Here is a 19070-nt window from a genome sequence, read left to right as displayed (position 1 = left end):
ATATTGACGGGGAAACATCTTCAACACAACACCGGGTCAAATCTGTGTAACAGCAGCAACAGAAAGTTTGGCGATCCAGCTGGGAGTTGGGGCTCTCCAGTCTCCAGGAGCTGGTTGGATTTGGGCCGCTGCGGCCACTGGTCCATCTCTGGAGCTGCTGCCCGCTCTCCCCCCGGCACTCTAGGTAACGTTAGCTACATAAACGTGAACACAAAGCCGCAGCTGTGAGCCTTTAGCTCCGGTTAGCAGAGGGCTAAACTATTAGCAACATTTTCTCTCCATCTCTAAAACACTTTACCGATACTGACACGTTTTTTTTATTTTGTTTATTTTCAGATTCTCTTTTTTGTGAGTCTGTCTTTCTCTGCTGGATTCTCCGCCATCTGAAGGTGTGCCTGCACGTGTGTCTGCATTTATGGAACAGCCAATAGGAATGCACTCTCTGAAATGACGTGTGGTTGGCCAAAGTGTCTCGTCAAAGCCTGAAAACAGAACCAAGAGGAGGTGCAGAAGTCTAGTTTTCTCTCAGACGACTTGAATTACAATAAGCTCAATTGGAATTATGGGATTCTTGCCCAGTGACCTCAAAAAAACTGCCTACCCCAGCTTTAAATGTTTAACTTGTAAGGGCTCTGCTGTTAAACTGCCAAATCTTCTTGCGCTGCACTTTTTTGAGGCTTGAGGGTGAGAATTAGCCAACTAAGACACGTTTTATATGAAATGCCAGGAGATAATCTCAGTGTTTTGGGTGCAATACGTCATTTTAGGGCTTTTCAGATGGAGGGAGGAGAGATTTTGTTGTATTTCCTTTGGAATAAGATTACCAATCAGGAGATAAACCCCATTCCTGTCAGATTTTTGAGTTTGCCTAAGGAGATGGTTTATCTGCACTCTCCATTAACTCCAGCTGTTGAGGCAGATAAGCAGATTTTTAATTGCTGACTGAAGGCTTTTCTCAACTTTTTTAAACACATCTCTCTCAATCTGTCCCTTTTCAAGAGCTGGAATTGTAAAGCACTTCTCTAAAGCGTGAGTGCAAAATGCCGAAGTACCCCATCATCTCCTGACACCTAAATTCTCTCCTCCTTTGTCAGACCGTGGAGTCGCCTCCTCTCCACTTGCTCCTCCTGCGTGCCGCTGAAAGCTGAAAGAGTTAAGAAGATTTGGCAGCTCTGCGGCAGCCAGCCAGCCGGTGAGGGAGGAACTGGCTTCCGGTGGCTAGAGGCAGGAGGCTCTCTTGCCCGGGATTAAGTGGGATCGGGAGAGATTACAGCCCTCTCTCTCTCTCTCTCTCTCTCTCTCTCTCTCTCTCTCTCCCTCTCGTTCCCTGCAGCTCGGTGAAAGTGTAGAGCTCCGTCCAGTCTCTGGGGAATATTTTCCCATTGCGTACGAACGTTTTCCTGCACAAACCTGCAGGAGCTGGAGGAGGAAAGCTTTTGGCATATTTAAGGATTCAGACTTTAAGGTAAGATGCTTTTTGTTTGAAGAGCTTGGAGGAAGGCCACAGGGTCATCCTCTCCCTCTGACTACGTCTTGAGGAGCTCCTTCTGTTTTATTTCTTTAAAGCAACCAATTTTTCACTTGTTTTTGCTTAAATACATCACGTGTGGTTGTGACGGTTTATTTACAGTCATGATTAGTTTTATAGAGGTAGTAGAAGCTGCCTGACTTTACTTTTTCAACCTGTTTTGGTCCATCACAGTGTCATCTGAATGTCAACCTGACCTCATGAAGGTTAAAATGCCATCAAACCTAAATTTCTTCCCTAAAAATGTCAGTTATTTTGTGCATACTGGTGTTTGCTGTCTCCTGATGGTTCACCAGCCAGAGATTAGGGTCTGCACATCTCTGTGTTTACATCACTGTCTCTCTTACGAGCCGCCGTGAAGTGTGCCATTAACCCCTGACCCCATTCACACTAACCACTCATGGAGTTGTGGCTGCACCTCCCTCACCTGATCCCACTGCATGCTCACGGCTGGATTACCAGGCAGGCAAAGTGATGCCACAGAAGAGGCCCAAGAGTTTTGTGGAAAAAACAAAACAGCAGATCCTGTTTTAGAAGATAATCCTGCAGCCCTGTCTTGTCGGACTTTTATTATTTTCAACCCAATCGGCAGAATACATTTTAAAATAAAAGTTGCGGATGCACTGAAAGATTATGTTTCTACAAGGCTGTAGTTAATGTGTGGTTAGGTTTAGGCACAAAAAACACTTAGTTACTGTTGGGAAGATTTCTCATTAAAAACAACCACTTTTCGGGCACCCTTCCAGCAAGAAATGCATCCATGTCCTGGGGGGAAAAAACGTTTTTTCATGGCACTTTCCTGGCAGGAAATGCCGCTATGTCTCGGTAAAAAACAACCACTTTTTGTGCCACTATACTGGCAGGAAACGCAGAGGTTTCTCAGTGAAAACTACCGCTTTTTGGGGCATTTTCCTGGCAGGAAATACAGCGATGACGCTGTAAAACGCAGCAGTGATTTGGGAAAAAAAAAAATTTTTGTGGCACTTTACTTGCAGGAAACAACCGCTTTTTGTGGCAGGAAACGCAGAGGTTTCTCCGTGAAAACTACCACTTTTTGGGGGCACTATCCTGGCAGGAAAGACAGTGATGACTCTGTAAAACGGAACCACTTTTCGTGACGCTATTCCAACAGAAAAGTCAGAGATTTCTCATTAAAAACAACCACTTTTTCGGGCACCCTTCCAGCAAGAATGCATCGATGTCCTGGGGGGAAAAAATGTTTTTTCATGGAACTTTCCTGGCAGAAAATGCAGCTATGTCTCGGTAAAAACAACCACTTTTCGTGCCACTATACTGGCAGGAAACACAGAGATTTCTCAGTGAAAACTACCACTTTTGGGGGCACTGTCCTGGCAGGAAACACAGCGATGACTCTGTAAAAAACAACCACTTTTTGGGGCACCATTCCAGCAGGAAACGCATCCATGTCCTGGGAAAAAATGTTTTTTCGTGGCACTTTCCTGGCAGAAAACGCAGCTATGTCTCGGTAAAAAAGCAGCCGCTTTTCGTGCCACTATACTGGCAGGAAACTCAGAGGTTTCTCAGTGAAAAGTACCACTTTTGGGGGCACTATCCTGGCAGGAAACACAGCGATGACTCTGTAAAAAGCAACCACTTTTCATTACACTACTAAGACAGAAAAGTCAGAGATTTCTCATTAAAAACAACCATTTTTGGGACACCATTCCAGCAGGAAACACATTGATGTCCTGGGAAAAAGCATTTTTTCATGGCACTTTCCTGGCAGGAAACGCAGCTATGTCTCGGTAAAAAAACCAACCGCTTTTCGTGCCACTATACTGGCAGAAACGCAGAGATTTCTCAGTGAAAACTACCACTTTTGGGGGCACTATTCTGGCAGGAAATACAGCTATGACTCTGTAAAATGCAGCGATGATTTGGGGAAAAAAAAATTTTTTCATGGCACTTTCCTGGCAGGAAACAGCTGCTTTTCGTGCTACTATCCTGGCAAGAAACGCAGCGATGACTCAGTAAAAAGCAACCACTTTTTGTGACACTATTAAGACAGAAAAGTCAGAGATTTCTCATATAAAACAACCACTTTTTGGGGCACTTTCCCGGCAGGAAACACATCCATGTCCAGGAAAAAAAAACTTTTTTCATGGCACTTTCCTGGCAGGAAACGCAGCTATGTCTCGGTAAAAAACAACCACTTTTCGTGCCACTATACTGGCAGGAAACGCAGAGGTTTCTCAGTGAAAACTACCACTTTTTGGGGCACTATCCTGGCAGGAAATACAGCGATGACTGTAAAAATCAACCACTTTTTGGGGCACCCTTCCAGCAGGAAACATATCCATGTCTAGGGAAAAAAATGTTTTTTCATGGCACTTTCCTGGCAGGAAACGCAGCTATGTCTCAGTAAAAAAACAACCACTTTTCGTGCAACTATACTGGCAGGAAACGCAGAGGTTTCTCAGTGAAAACTCCCACTTTTTGTGGCACTATTAAGATAGAAAAGTCAGAGATTTCTCATTAAAAACAACCACTTCTTGGGACACCATTCCAGCAGGAAACGCATTCATGTCTTGGGAAAAAAAATTTTTTCATGGCACTTTACTGGCAGGAAATGCAGCTATGTCTCAGTAAAAAAACAACCACTTTTTGTGCCACTATACTGGCAGGAAACGCAGAGGTTTCTCAGTGAAAAGTACCACTTTTGGGGGCACTGTCCTGGCAGGAAACACAGCGATGACTCTGTAAAAAGCAACCACTTTTTATTACACTATTCCGACAGAAAAGTGAAAGATTTCTCATTAAAAACTACCACTTTCTGGGGCACTATCCCAGCAGGAAACACAGCGACGGGTCTTGAACAGTGGTCTGCAGATAGGCAGGCATCTCGCCTAGGTGACACAGCATCCACCATCCCCTCCACCTCCCAATGACAAGACAGCGTACATACTACATCACCATAGAAACATGGATATGATGTGTATGATGTACATATATACAAACACAGTGCATATTTGTATGTAAAGTTTTGTTCAATTCAGTTACCACACTGACACTGTATGTTGTGTTTTCTTCACCTCTCCAGGTTTTTCTGGTCCTCGTAATCAGTCAGCAGGAGGTTGGGGTCAAAGGTCAGGGGTCCAGTGACCATGAGGCAGGCGGTGGAGGCTCAGGTGTTGAACCCCCACTGTGAGCTCGGAGAACAAGGTCAGCAGGGAACGTCAGTGGTGCATTTTATGACCTACGGCTTCAGCTCTGTGTTTACACTCGTCCGTCGGTGTGTGTTTGTGTGCCGCAGGCCTGCGTCAGATCCTGACTGATGTGATCGAGGAGGTGAGGTCATCGGTAAATCAGGACATCGACGGAGCGGAGATCCTGCACAGTCTGCTGAACGCCCCGTGGCTGCAGTCGCTGCTCAAGGTCTGAGAACACTTTGAAAATGAATGTTTCTTTAATGTGGCTGCGCTCAAAATCCTAACGTCAGTAAACATTCTGACACCATCAGTGTGCTTCTTTGTGCTTTGTCTGAGCTCGTTTTCCAAATTGAACATGGACAAGCAAAAGAAGCAGGCTGAAGGAAAGTTGGACTTTGATAAAATCTAAAAACCTCAGTGTTTCAGGATGGGATTTGTTCCTTTAAGATTCTTAACCACCCACTGAAAACTACTGCAACTGTTTTTGTTATTAATCACTTGACGACATTGTGTTTCAGGTTTACGAGTGTCTCCAGAGGCACCTGAGGAACTCCCCAGCACCAGCTCTCGACTACGCTTCAGGACTTTCACTTCAGGTTCAATCTCAGACTGTGTTTTATTAATTATTTGTTGCTTGTATTTATTTTGTGGAAGACTTTTGAAAGTGGTGGATGTGTGGTTTGTAGCTGCTGATCGACATCAGAGCGTTGCCGGGCTGCTCTGAAGACGCCAAAGAGCTCTACCGCCTCCTGAGACAGCCGCACCTGCAGGTAACAAGTATTCATAATTCTGTAATATGTAAAGTGCTGTTGTGTCTTTATTTATGTTTTTAATTGTTTATATTTTCAGTCATTTGAATTGACTGTTAATGGAAAGGGCAAAAAATGACTTTGAATAAAATGACTTTACATGTAAATATAGTGTTTTATTGTTTAATTTATTATTTTTTTCTCTTGTATTTGTGTGTACAAATAGTAAAACAATATTTTTTACAACCTTGAACTGCTCTATAGTTATAATTTTAGTGATTATCACTAAAGATTTGTAAATTATTATAGGCGCCTATGTCATTTTAATATTATTAAAACATTATTAATATGACAAAATGTTAAGTCAGACTTACAGATGAGGGAGCGTTGATTAAAGGACACCATACATGTGGGATAAGGACAGTTTAAAAGGTGCTAAACAAGGAAAGAAAGATAAGATTAGATTTAGATTAGATTTGATCTCAAACATGTTAAAAAATAATTTAAAAAATAATTTGAATTTTTTTTTAAATAAATACAAAATATGAAAAAAAATTAAACATAAAAAATATGATAATAATAATTAGATATAAAAATAAATAATATATAAAATATGAAAAAAATAAAAACAAAAATAAATAGATAACATTAAAATAAGTGAAAGTGTATATGAAAGTCAGCAAAATTAATCTGATTTACATTATTTGGACCACCAGCGCAGCAGTTTTCAATAAAAAAAATGTTTGATCTTCATGTCTCATAGGCTCTCCTCTCAGCTCATGATACGGTGGCCCAGAAGGACTATGAGCCGGTGCTGCCGCCAATGCCAGACGACCTGCCGGACGATGAGGAGGCCACCAGGATCGTCTGCCTGGTGAAGAACAAGCAGCCTCTGGTGAGCCACGCTGTGAAAGTCTCCTTAAAATATAAAAGCTGTTAATGAAGTTCTGATATGAAACATTTCAGAGCAGCTTAGCTGGCGTCACAGTCACCTTACCTGAGGCCTGAGTCGACTCAGTAGTTAGAAACTACCTGACCTGAAAATGAGGTCAGATTTTGATGGGATCACCTCCACTGTTTATGTTTAATCCCTCTTTGCAGAAACAGGTTTTGTGGGATCAGACAAACTTCTCTGAGTGTAAAAATGGCCGTAGATCATGAAGTCCTGCTCCAAGGATTTTAAATGGTACAAAAACAGCTTCTTATAGATGTGTGTCAAGTGTTTTTAGTATAAAGCATTAGCTTTAAAGATAAAAAAAATGGTATTGCCGTGATTTTTCATATTAATAAACATAATGTCAAAAGAAATAGAAAGAATAGAAAAAATTAAAACAATTAATAGATCAAAAAGACATAGGAAAAACACTCACAAAGAAAGAAAGAAAGAAAGCAAGAAAGAAAGAAAAGAAAAGGTTAATTTAAAAATTCATAAAAAAAGACATAAGAACAACGTATCAGAAAAAATACAATAAAATAATAGATAAATAAATAAAGACACGCAGCATGCACACACACACTTAAAAGATGATTAAAATAAAATAAAAAATAAAATTTAAAAAGTACACTTAAAAAAGAATTAGGGAGAACACACTTAAAAATAAAATTGAATAAAAACTAAATTAAATTAAAAAAAAGACAAAGAATGCACTTAAAATTAATAAATAAATTTGAATAAATAGTAAATTAATAAAATTTTAAAAATCTAATTTAATTAACTAACAACACCACATCGTATGAGCGCACTTTAAAAAAAAAAGGTAAATAGAATAAAATTTAAATTAAAACATTAAAAGAAAAAGACGTATAAATAAATGAAAATTAAAAGAAAATAACAATATAATTTAAAAGATAAACTTAAGAAAAAAAAAACATAGGAAGACCACACCTAAAAAAGTTAATAAATTAAAATTAAATCAAATTAATTTGAATTGAATTAAATTAGATTAAATTAAATTAGATTAAATTAGATTAAATTAAATGAATTGAATTAGATTAGATTAAATTAGATTAAATTAAATAGAATTGAATTGAATTAAAAAGACAGCAAGAACACACTTGAATGGATTAAATACATTTTTTTAAAAAAAATTACCAACACATTGGAAGAACACACTTGAAAAGAAAATAAATAAAATAACGATTTAATTAGAGACATAGGAAGAACACACAAATCATTATTATCATTATTATTGTGTACAATACAATACAACAGCAGCACTAACTACAGCCTGTAAAATTAAAATGAAGTTGTTGTTTTTTTCCAGCATATAATCTAAATACAGGACAGAGGTGTCCACATACTTCTGGCCAAGTAGTGTAGTTTGGAAATGATTCCTTTCCTTGTAACCTGATTGTATTTGTGTGGATGCAGAAGACTATTAACATTCAGTTGTTTATTTGTTTGTAACTCATACATACGTTCCAGTATTAAAGCAGATGCTTGTGGATATTTAATTTTTTCCCCCAAATATAAATCAAACAGCTGACTGCATCCAGCAGAGACCAGATGTTTGTATAATCTGTCATTTGAGTAATTGTGTGTTGGTGCTACAGATTTCCTCACAGCACAGCCCGCCGGAAAGGAAGGAAACTCTTTTATTATCAGTGTCTGCAAAATACTTAAATGCAGCTCCTCTGTTGTGAGTTACGTTCCATTTTTTAATCTTGTTTTTTCCCAGCAGAAGCTCTGTCTCTACTTCCTGTGTTGAGCATTTCCCTCTGCCTTTGAGTGACTCTGTTGTCTCACAGCTCCACAACCAGCGGCTTCCCGGTGCCTCCTCCCCGTGTGCAAAAAGCTCCAGAGTGGGGATCCGCAGTCACTGGGACACCCTGAGGCGTCTCACACGGCAGAGGCTTCACCGAGGCGGTGCATTCGGGGTCCAGAGCCCGGCTGTTGGGAGCCCAGACACCAAGGACTGGTGTGGCGTTCGCAGAGGCAGCTACCCGCCGACTGAGCCGCAGTGTCACGCAGCAGCAGCTCGGCCGTACGCTCCGCCTCGCTGTAAGCCGATGACTCAGTGTCAGATGTGCTGTAGCAAGTCGCTGAGCCGGTGTAGAGTTTGCTACTCCAACTTCCTCTGGGAGCAAAGTCTGAACCGCTCGGCGCCGTCCGTCTACAGCTCCGTTCTGATCGGTAAGAAAATCATCCGTCTCCTTTCATCCTTTCATCGTCCATCACAGCTGCTTTCATGGATTAATAGTGTCTGTTTTCTCGTTGGAGACAACATCATCGAAGAGCTGGGCAGCGGAGATGAAGATGAAGCAGGAGAGTCTATCAATGCGTCATCGTCGCTTCCCACAGCGCGGCGGTGGACCATGTCTCCCCCGTGTCTCACCGTGCCTTACTACTCCAACTCGGACGACTACCTCCAGCCAGGCCTGCCCACCAGGCTACGAAGCCAAAGCCCTCGCATCCGCACTGCTCCCCCGAGCCCTATGTGCCCTCGCCGAGTGGTGGATCTACCCCCGGTGTCCCCCGTGGAGCTCGCCAAGCAGGAGAGCCTGGACGAGCTGAGGACGACGGTGCAGCTGGCCGCCTGCTCCATGGAGAACAGCACCAAAGACATCAAGCTCCTCGGGGAGAAGATGGCAGCAGCGACTGAGCGCATGTCGGAGACAGTGCAGGACAACTCCCAGGCCTTGGCGCTTCTCACTCAGGTGGTGGACCGGCTGCAGACGCTCCTCGCCGCCACCAGGACGACTGAGATCAACGCCCTGAGACCTGCTGAGCAAGACGGCACACCTACGAAAAACCAAACTCCAAAGAGCAGAGGGCAGCGTCCGTCTCTGACCCACCAATCCAGATGTTCCTTCCCCTCGCTTCCCTCCTCCTCCTCCTCCCTCAGCAGCTCTGCAGACGCTCCCTCCACCTCTCAGGGGACCAGCTGTCTGTCCGTGTCCTGCCGTGCGTCCCCCCGAACTACCCCCAAGACAAAGAACTCGCCTTCGCCACAGACGAAGCACGCCGAGCATCAAGCGCCCAAGCAGCCTCTGACCAACGGGCTGCTGGATGAGCCCAAGGAGGCGTCCCACGCTGTGAAAGGAGGTCGCTCAAACCAGCGGAAGAAGAGGAGGAAGAAGGCGGCGTGAGAGGCGCTGAAGAGTGTCCAAAGCGTGGACTTCGTGGGACCTTTCAAGTCGTCTCTGCAGAGTGGCTGACCTGCAAACGCACACAGTGGTAGCTGATTTTTATTGCTGCATTTCTCGCCGTTTTCGTCCATCGTGTTGTGGATCATTTCATCATTTCCTCTGTCTGCTCATTTCAGGAACTTCCTCAGCATTCATTTTGTTTTTGTCGCAGCTGTCGTGAATTAAACCTTCCAATCTCTTCCTCCAGTCGTTACATCCTGTCACGACTTCCACCAGACTCCATCGGCATCATTAGTCTTGACTTGTGTGATTCCATTTGACGTCAACTCCACCCTTCACGCTTTTATTCACTCTGTGTTCTCACCTGTTGTGTTCCAGGGAGCGACCATAAAGAGAAACGAGATCACAGGGGAGATTTTTGTCGCTCGGGTGATTCACGGAGGGCTGGCTGATCGCAGCGGTGAGCTTTTTCTCTTACCTCTCTTTGTGTCGTTAACTAGAAGCTGAAATTCTTGGATTTCGTTAACGATATGTTGGTGACATGACAGGGTAACAACTGAGAGAGTACTACCCTTTAAAAAGTAAACTTACATGCTTTCATTTGAGCTTTTATCGAGTCACAACCTCAATATCTCAAGTTATAACCCTCAAGTCCCAAGTCACTGTGGTGAAAATCGAGCAAGTCAAGCCATTCCTCCGAGGAGAGCTGCAGGCAGGAGGACACAGTCACGTCCTTTCAAATCATCAGTCTCAGGTCATGAATACCAAGTCAAAGTCAAGTCCTCAAATTTGCGATTTGGGTCAGACTTGAGTCAAATCATGTGATTCGAGTCTCCTACCTCTGCTCTCTACCTAATTTATATCATATTATATTTAGGTTAAAGGATAATGTAGGAAAAGACATAATATTTATAGCTGTCTGTATATTTTTACTTTATTTTAAAACTAACCAGGTTTTGGTGATTTCAAAGACACGCACACTTTAATAATCACTTCAAAGTTAACTTGATGATACCGTCATTTTTATTTATTTATTACACTCATATATTTTTATTTGCACACACAGAACACTGCATAAAATCCAGATGATGAAAAATAAAAAATGAAACAACGGACCTCCCCTCGACTTAAAGAGAAAAACAAATTACAAAAAAGGGGGGAAAAAAAAACTAATATTAATAAAATAAAATTTAAAAAAAAGCTAAGCTAACATAATTGAAAAAAATACAAGAAATAAATGACAACAAGAAGCTCACAAAATTAACACTGACGGACAACCAAGCCAATAACAATAATAAAAACAAAAACAAAATATATACATGGAAAAAAAAATCCAGAGAAAATTCAAAATTTAAAAATAAAATTAATAATAAAAATGATGACGATGATATAGTCTTCAGGAAATAATTAGATATCACAAATTATATGTAATATTTATTTTCTTTTTTAAATGTTCTTAGCATAACAAGCTCTTGATGAAGTCTGCTTTGGTGTTTGTATTTGTATTTATGTGTGTGTGTGTGTGTGTGTGTGTAGGTCTGCTCCATGCGGGGGACAGGATCATAGAGGTGAATGGTTTTCCCGTGGATGGGATGGAACCTGAGCAAGTCATCCAAGTTGTGGTGCGTCGCTTTGTGTGGATACAAACTGTAAAATGAGACCACTGTTTTTTATATTCATACTATAAACATTAGCCTATGTCATTTTCCCTCCTTTATATCTGTGGTCTTGAATGCCACATTGTCTTTCCTGTAGACCTCTGAGTCACAGCTCACATCATATATCGTATCTTGTTTCTTTCCAACCAATCAGCAAGCAAGGTCGCAAGGCACCATCATGTTCAAGGTCGTCCCCATCACAGAGAGGCCGGTCCACAACCAGACGATGGTAAATCATTATTTTTATTTCTCTATCTACACACACAAAAACACCAACATATCATTAAGAAATGACTTTTGTCTGCTTAGCTCTACGTGAGGGCCATGGCCGACTACAGCCCCCAGCAGGACCCAACCATCCCCTGCGCCGACGCCGGTGTGTATGAAATGTCATTTAAGTCAGTTGTTAATAAATAAATAAATATGGCTATGAAATAAACCCTGAAATATACACATGAGAAAATAAATATATAGATATATAAAATATAGATAAATATGTTTTTTTTCTAAAGGATGCTTTTTATTATTTCAGGGGAAATTTATTTCTTGCTGGCACATTTATTTCCCCACTTTTTTATTTCAATGTCTCATATTCAAATGAATGGGGTGTGGTTATCTAATAAAAATGGTTTACGGTTATTTTTTTATAAAAATCTATTTTTTTTATTTATTAATTTTACTATATTGACTTATTTTTTATTTTTTTGTATACATTTATTTTGATATTTATTGCCTCCTTTATTTATTTCACGGTTTATTTCATAGCCATGTTTGTTTATTTCATATTTTTTTTAATTCTGTTTATTTATTTATTTAATGTTGACTTAATTGGTATGTTACATGTTTATTTATTTCACAGGATTTTTTTATTTTCATTTTTACTATTTATTTAATATTGACTTAAATGGTATTTTACATGTTTATTTATTTCACAGGGTTTTTTATTTTTGTTTTTTTGTTTATTTAATATTGACTTAAATGGTATTTTACGTGTTTATTTATTTCATAGGATTTTTTTATTTTCATTTTTACTATTTATTTAACATTGACTTAAATGGTATTTTACATGTTTATTTATTTTGTAGGATTTTTTTATTTTTATTTTTTGTTTATTTAATGTTGACTTAAATGGTATTTTATATGTTTATTTATTTTATAGGATTTTTTATTTTTATGTATTTTTTTTAATTTAATGTTGAATTAAATGGTATTTTACATGTTTATTTATTTCACAGGATTTTTTTATTTTCATTTTTATTATTTATTTAATATTGACTTAAATGGTATTTTACATGTTTATTTATTTCACAGGATTTTTTATTTAATATTGACTTAAATGGTATTTTACATGTTTATTTATTTTGTAGGATTTGTTATTTTTATTTTTTTGTTTATTTAATGTTGACTTAAATGGTATTTTACATTTTTATTTATTTTATAGGATTTTTTTATTTTTTATGTATTTTTTTAATTTAATGTTGAATTAAATGGTATTTTACATGTTTATTTATTTCATAGGATTTTTTTATTTTCATTTTTATTATTTATTTAATATTGACTTAAATGGTATTTTGCATGTTTATTTATTTCACAGGATTTTTTAGTTAATATTGACTTAAATGGTATTTTACATGTTTATTTATTTTGTAGGATTTTTTATTTTTGTTTATTTAATGTTGACTTAAATGGTATTTTACATGTTTATTTATTTTATAGGATTTTTTATTTTTATTTTGTATGTATTTTTTTATGTAATGTTGAATTAATGGTATTTTACATGTTTATTTATTTCATAAGCTTTTTTTATTTTATTTTTTTATTTATGTAATGTTGACTTAATGGTAATTTACAGGAATGAGCTTCAGAAAAGGTGACGTCCTGGAGATTGTGGACCAGACAGACGCCCTCTGGTGGCAGGCCAAGAAACTGCCCAGCAACATGGCCTGCGCCGGCCTCATCCCCTCCACCAACCTGCTGAAACGGTCAGGAGCATTCACTGATTTTGTCAACATGTTTTTATTTACTGGAATATTTTTTGATAATTCACAAACTCCCAGTGCTGCTGTATTGTGATAATTAATAAGCAGAAACTTTTGTTGTAACAGGAAGCAGAGGGAGTTCTGGTGGTCTCAGCCTTATCAGCCACATGCCTGCATACAGACCTGTAAGTTCACCATCATCTCCTTTAACGTATCTCAGACTTTATTTAAAAGTCAGAACATTTTCTGAATTTACAGCCTCTGTACAACCTGCTTTCACATTTGAGTTTTCATTGTGTTTCACCCCAAACTAACTGAAGTGAGCACTGTAGAGGAAGGTAAGGACATTACACTTCATGTTGTACTCTTGTACTTTATTTTGTATATTATACTATATTATATTTTTAATGGTTTCAATGTTTAGTATTTTGTTTTGTATTATATTATATTGTAGATATTTCTATTTTAATATTTTATTGTAATTTATTTTTAATATTTTTCAGTATTTTGAAAACATATTTTCTATATTTTTATTGTGATATTTTATTTTTTTATTTTATTATACTTATTTTATTTCAGTATATTTTGCTTTTGATTTTTTTATTTTATGTTTTGATAAATTATATTTATATAATTGTTTTTATTTATTATATTAAATTGTATTTGTACTTTTATTTCATAATATTTTACTTTTAATATTCTATTTTATTTTTATTATATGATATTATGTAATATTTTTATTTATTATATTACATTTTATTTGTACAAATTTTATTTTAGTTATTTTAATATTTTCATGTATTTATTTTATTTTATTTCATTTTATTTATTTTATATTTATCCCTTTTTCCTTTGCTTTTGACTCTTGAGCTGCCTGTCTTTATTTGCCATTTAGCTTTAAAGCAAAATGATTTATTTCTGTGTTGTATTACAGATATAACTTTTTATACCCATTTTTCACCCACAGAGGAAGACCTGATGGCCATCGATGAGAGATGTGTGGAAGCAGGTAAACCTGTCACTTATTTATTTATTAGCCTGTAATCTTTTATAAACAAACTTATTGTGTGTCTTTGCTGCTTTGTTTTTTCCTACACTTTCTTAATTAGATTTCCAAGAAACATAAAACGATGCTGTTAGCAACCCCCTTTTTGCTGTGTGATTAATTTCCCTCGTGTGTTTTCCTTTGTCAGATGAGGAGGCATTTGAATCTGGTAGGTAAGTCTTTGTTGATTTAATCTGGTTTGGGCTGTGAATCCGGCGACTCTGTCTCTCGTCCTTCATCTGAAACACTTGTTATTGTTTCCTTTCCAAACTCTCCCGCCGTCTGACGGGGAAATATCAGACGAGCTCAGAGAAGGTGAGAAAGCTTCTGGTGTTTGTATTTTTATCTACCTGTGGAGATTAAACTCACGAACCTGCACAAGTTACATACGTAAAAGAGTCAGAAATTATACATAAGAATACAGAAATAAACAAATAATCAGTGTGTAATAAAAAGCATATGTTTCATAGTCGTTGCACTGCATTGTGGGAATTGTAGGATTTAGACTTTTTTGAGACATTTAAAGTTGAGATATCTCTGCTGGTTCAGTCTCCCAACTTTGGCATAAATCTTTTATCAATAATTTAATAATACATTTATTTATTATTATTGCTAATTTAGGATTTACATTTAATAGCGATACCTTGTCTTTTAGAAAAAGTATGGTATTGTTAATTTTTATTTTATTTCTTTTTTATTTTTAAGCTAATTTTTATTCAGATTTTTTTGCCATCTCTCACTGTTATTTAATTTTTTACTAATAAATTTATCACTAATTATTTATTATTATTTGTATTACTATTAATTGGTTTTATTTATTACCAATTTTTTAGAATTTAATTTTTTTTTATTTATCTTTTCCTTTCAAATCTGTATGTTTTCAGTCTCTTAACATTTAATTTTCATATTTGCAGAATCCTTGGGGAAAAAAAGTAGTTTTATTTTATGCTAAATAAACTGTTATCAGTTGATTTGTTATTATTAGATTGTTGATATTTGCCTAAATCAAGCAGTCCAGCTCTACTACCAACAGCTCCACCAAAAAATAGTGTCACATTATTATATATTGTTATATAATAACTCATAAATTTTTGATTTTGCCTCATTATCTGGCTCTAATTTGAGCTGCTAATTCTTATTAGATCATCCTCTTTATGATAATTTTAAAAAGTGTCCGTATTTATTTCTATGTTTATGTCTTTTGTTCTTCTTCACCTCCTTTTGCATCCATATTTTCCACTCTGCTTCTCTTCACATCAAACCAGAGGAGGATGACTTCAGCAGCAACATTGAAGGGATCTACTTAGGTACGTCTGAAATCTCTGTCTGTCAGAATTAAAGTCAAGCTGCACTCATTTTTGCACATTAAGAGCCCTTTATATCACTTATGTTCTGTGTAACAGTTTGCATGAGTGCTGTACGTATCACTGATAATCCTCCAAACACTAACATTACCTCTGATTTCCTCTCAGCGGGCTTCAGGCGCAGCATGCGTCTCTGTCGGCGGCGGTCTCACAGCACGGTCCAGCCGTCCTGCCACACCCGCTGCCCTAGCAGCTGCTACGGCACCCTCAACAGCCCCTATGAGGAGGTGGTGCGCTACCAGCGCCACCCACAGGATGCACATCGCCTCATCGCCCTCTTAGGTACAGTAAGAGTTATAGTTTAACCATTTGTCTTTGGGCACATGGGACACTGTTCTCCAATATATTCCATTATATTTAAGGAGAAAGCAGTCGTCCCATGTGCACAAAGAATAAATGTAGACCTGTTATGATGATAAAATGGCTGGATCTCAGAAACTACAACAAGGACAATCATGTATTTGGTCCAAACTGATACTTGAATATCAAAGATGTGCACACATATGTTACGTCTTGAGATCGTTGGGCGAAAGGTGGTGCGTGTTCTCCGGTCTGTACACTGCTAAATATTGAGGGAGCTTCGGTTTCTCATCCTTTCTGGTGAACTTCACAACCTTGAGTTACGTTTCGGCTGAAGAGTACTGAGGCCAGCGTGGCGCTCAATGATTTGGAAGCTCTTTCTGGTGATTGAAGGTTGGATAAGAGAGAGAACTCCCTTTTGTCGGCCTTGACTCATGCCGTAAGCCAGTGGTTCCCATATGGTGGGTCGTGGTCCAAAAGTGGGTCACGTGTCCATTCTCAATGGACCGCAAACATATGATTTGTGGGGAAAAAAAAAAAAAAAACAACACTTCCTATTATTGAGTGCAGTGAATTTCCGACACAGAGCTTTTATTTTGAAGTGCTGTTTCCTTAACAAAGACAGCAAATTAGCTTGATGACACGTAGTCTCTTATGCAGACGCCGATGACGTCAGCACGCCGGCTGACTCTGTCGTCTGAGGACATTCCCATCGGAAAGTTGTAATAGAACTAGCGCTGGCTCCCAGCGACAGTGATGTGATTGGATCCAAATCCGTGTACTTCCTCGACCAACGGCTGATTAGCTTCGCCTTACACCCGCCTACACCGGAATTGCTGTTCCCCGAATTGTTGTCCGTAGTACAACAGAAAAGGAAGTGGTCAGTGCATCGCAAGAAGAGATTAAAATGGATATGAAACTTGTGCCGTACCTATGGCAACGCCGTCACGTGGTCTGGATATCCCCGCCCGTTTCTGGGAAAAACGAACAAAAAAAAAACGAAAAAAAAAAACCGAAACACGAATGTCCCCAGACTCCCATTCCGAAGTAAGGGAGGCTGGTCACGCGAGACTAGATGACACGTCCAAACGCAAGTATGACGCTTAATGTATTAAACTGTGTGGACCTTGAACTAATGACGAAGGAGAAATCTGGACCAGTTGGGAACCACTGCCTAAGGTTATCTTACATGATACAACTACCTTTGCACTGGCTTTTAATGACCTTCAAACCCTAACCCAAGATCTGTTTTGGTTGGCACTCCTGTCTGTGTTCGTATGAGTCGTCTTGATGGCCGCCAGAAACTTTTTCCTTGGCGGAGACAAGTTGTTTTTTAACAGTCTATATCCAACCAATGTTTCCGATTAACTCTCTAACAGAACAGCAAATTCGATGTGATTAAATGTATGGTTGTGATTAAGTCTGTCCTTTTTTTCTCAGGTCCGCCCGGTGTGGGTGTGAATGAACTTCGGAGGCGTTTGATTGAAATGAACCCCAACATCTTCCAGGGACCTGTACCTCGTACGTACCATCATCATCATCCACCCAGTTTAGAATCAGCTTATTCACATTCAGCCTTACTTTCCTCCTGGCGCTCATCGATTGTCTCAAAGAGAAACAATATCAATCATATTACTTCCTTTTTTCTTGGCCAGACACCACAAGAGCACCCAAAGGATACGAGGAGTCTGGCAGAGAGTATCACTTCACCAGCCGGGAAATCTTTGACAACATGATGTATAACAACAGGTTTCTGGAGTACGGCGAGTACAAGGGGAATCTGTACGGCACCAGTGTCGAGTCTGTGAGGGAAGTTTTAAGCAGCGGAAAGATCTGCGTCGTCGACATAGAGCCGAACGTGAGAACACTGACATCATTGTCCTCGTCATAATACAGCTAACAGGCGTAGTTTTGTGCTCGCAGTCACGTTAACGATCTGAATGGTTCATGTCTTCGTTTAGGCCATTCAGGCAGTGAGGACCCACGAGCTGAGGGCCTACATCATCTACGTGAAGCCTCCGCCACTGGAGCGCCTCAGGGAGACCAGACAGGACTCGTACATCACCACCAACTACTACGTCAATCGACCGTTCAAAGTAAACTCCTCTAGAAACAGATTTTATTATTTTCATCTTTTATTAGCCCATTATATTGAACAGTGCTTCTCAGAAAGACCTTGACGCTCAGTTTTCCTCTTGATTTAAAGTTTTTAAAAGCTGTAAATGACCAAACTGTTTTTCTATTTCATTTTTGTTCCCCCCATCAGGACGAAGACTTCCAGGAGATGGAAGATGCCGCCCGGAAGATGGAGTCTCACTTCTCGCAGTTCTTCGACTACGTATTCGTCAACGATGAGCTGCAGGACTCCTGCGTCCAGCTGCTGACGGCGGTGAGGAAGGCGCAGGACGAGCCGCAGTGGGTCCCCGCCAGCTGGATACGACCCACCGCCGAGTCGTAAGACAGGACGGAGGAGGAGGAGAGGGGGCAGGAGAGATGGGACCCCTGTTATCATGGCAGCATATCATTTTCATTTTACAGATTTCTCACTGTAAAATCTCAACACGTGAATCAGTTTTTATTTTTTGGGGGAGTAGGGCATGAAAGAAACCTAAATATTTTGATCTTGTTACATGGGTGCTTTATCTGGTTTTTAAGTCTCTGAAGTGAGCAGAGCATCAAAGCCGTCTCTCTTTGAGTGTTGTTATAAGGATCATTATTATTGTTATAGATGCAGATTTCTCACTTTCCTGTTCTATATGCAACTTTAATTTAACACGGTGTTCACAGCTGCACAAGAGCAAAATAGGTTAATTTCTTGCCCTGCTCCTCACTCTTTTACACAAACCTGCAATAAAGAATGTGATATTTTTCCAATTGATGTTTACATTACTAGAAAACAAATTGGGTTCTTGTGATATGTTTTTGTTTGTTTTTTTCATTCTGAAGTTGTGTAAATTTTGTTTCGTGGTTTGCTATAGCCCAAATGTGTCATTGCATACCAAAAAAATTAAATTAAAATTAATTTAAAATAATGTGATAACGTGCAAAAATGCAAGCAAAGCAATGATATTTTAATATTTGTACCCGTTTGTGACGTTAATAAACCACTTCTGATAGTAATTTATTCATTTGTTTATTTATTTAGTCCGTTTTTTAATTCGTTTCTTTCGTGTGGGAGCTTTTATTTT

The 19070-nt window shown here is 38.8% G+C and overlaps 1 protein-coding gene across 4 annotated transcripts; it reads left to right on the top strand.

The window, feature by feature from the left end:
• Positions 1 to 861: 861 nt before the first annotated feature.
• Positions 862 to 19002, top strand: LOC117249912 (MAGUK p55 scaffold protein 4b). 4 transcript variants are annotated; one of them, XM_033615754.2, is made up of 22 exons: positions 885 to 1465; positions 4590 to 4711; positions 4803 to 4924; positions 5217 to 5294; positions 5385 to 5468; positions 6211 to 6342; positions 9915 to 9996; positions 11073 to 11158; positions 11349 to 11423; positions 11504 to 11570; positions 13047 to 13176; positions 13300 to 13358; positions 13494 to 13511; positions 14141 to 14182; positions 14367 to 14387; positions 14519 to 14533; positions 15484 to 15525; positions 15691 to 15864; positions 17323 to 17403; positions 17538 to 17740; positions 17844 to 17978; positions 18149 to 19002. In XM_033615754.2, exons 2-22 carry the CDS (start codon positions 4654 to 4656, stop codon positions 18338 to 18340), a joined length of 1896 nt encoding a protein of 631 aa, XP_033471645.2. In that variant the 5' UTR covers positions 885 to 1465; positions 4590 to 4653; the 3' UTR covers positions 18341 to 19002. The 4 variants fall into 4 exon arrangements, 2 of the variants coding, with proteins under 2 accessions (XP_033471645.2, XP_078022062.1); XM_078165936.1 differs by lacking the exon at positions 14519 to 14533; XR_013490520.1 differs by lacking the exons at positions 11073 to 11158; positions 11349 to 11423; positions 11504 to 11570; ... (10 more) ...; positions 17844 to 17978; positions 18149 to 19002 and adding exons at positions 8196 to 8580; positions 8668 to 9624 and having other exon boundaries at positions 862 to 1465; positions 9915 to 9998.
• The last annotated feature ends 68 nt before the right edge of the window (positions 19003 to 19070 follow it).

The sequence above is a fragment of the Epinephelus lanceolatus genome, chromosome 24 (assembly GCF_041903045.1).
Source record: "Epinephelus lanceolatus isolate andai-2023 chromosome 24, ASM4190304v1, whole genome shotgun sequence".
Lineage (NCBI taxonomy): Eukaryota > Metazoa > Chordata > Actinopteri > Perciformes > Serranidae > Epinephelus > Epinephelus lanceolatus.
Note: the sequence above shows the minus strand (reverse complement) of the source record. Positions and strands in the feature narration are given on the sequence as shown.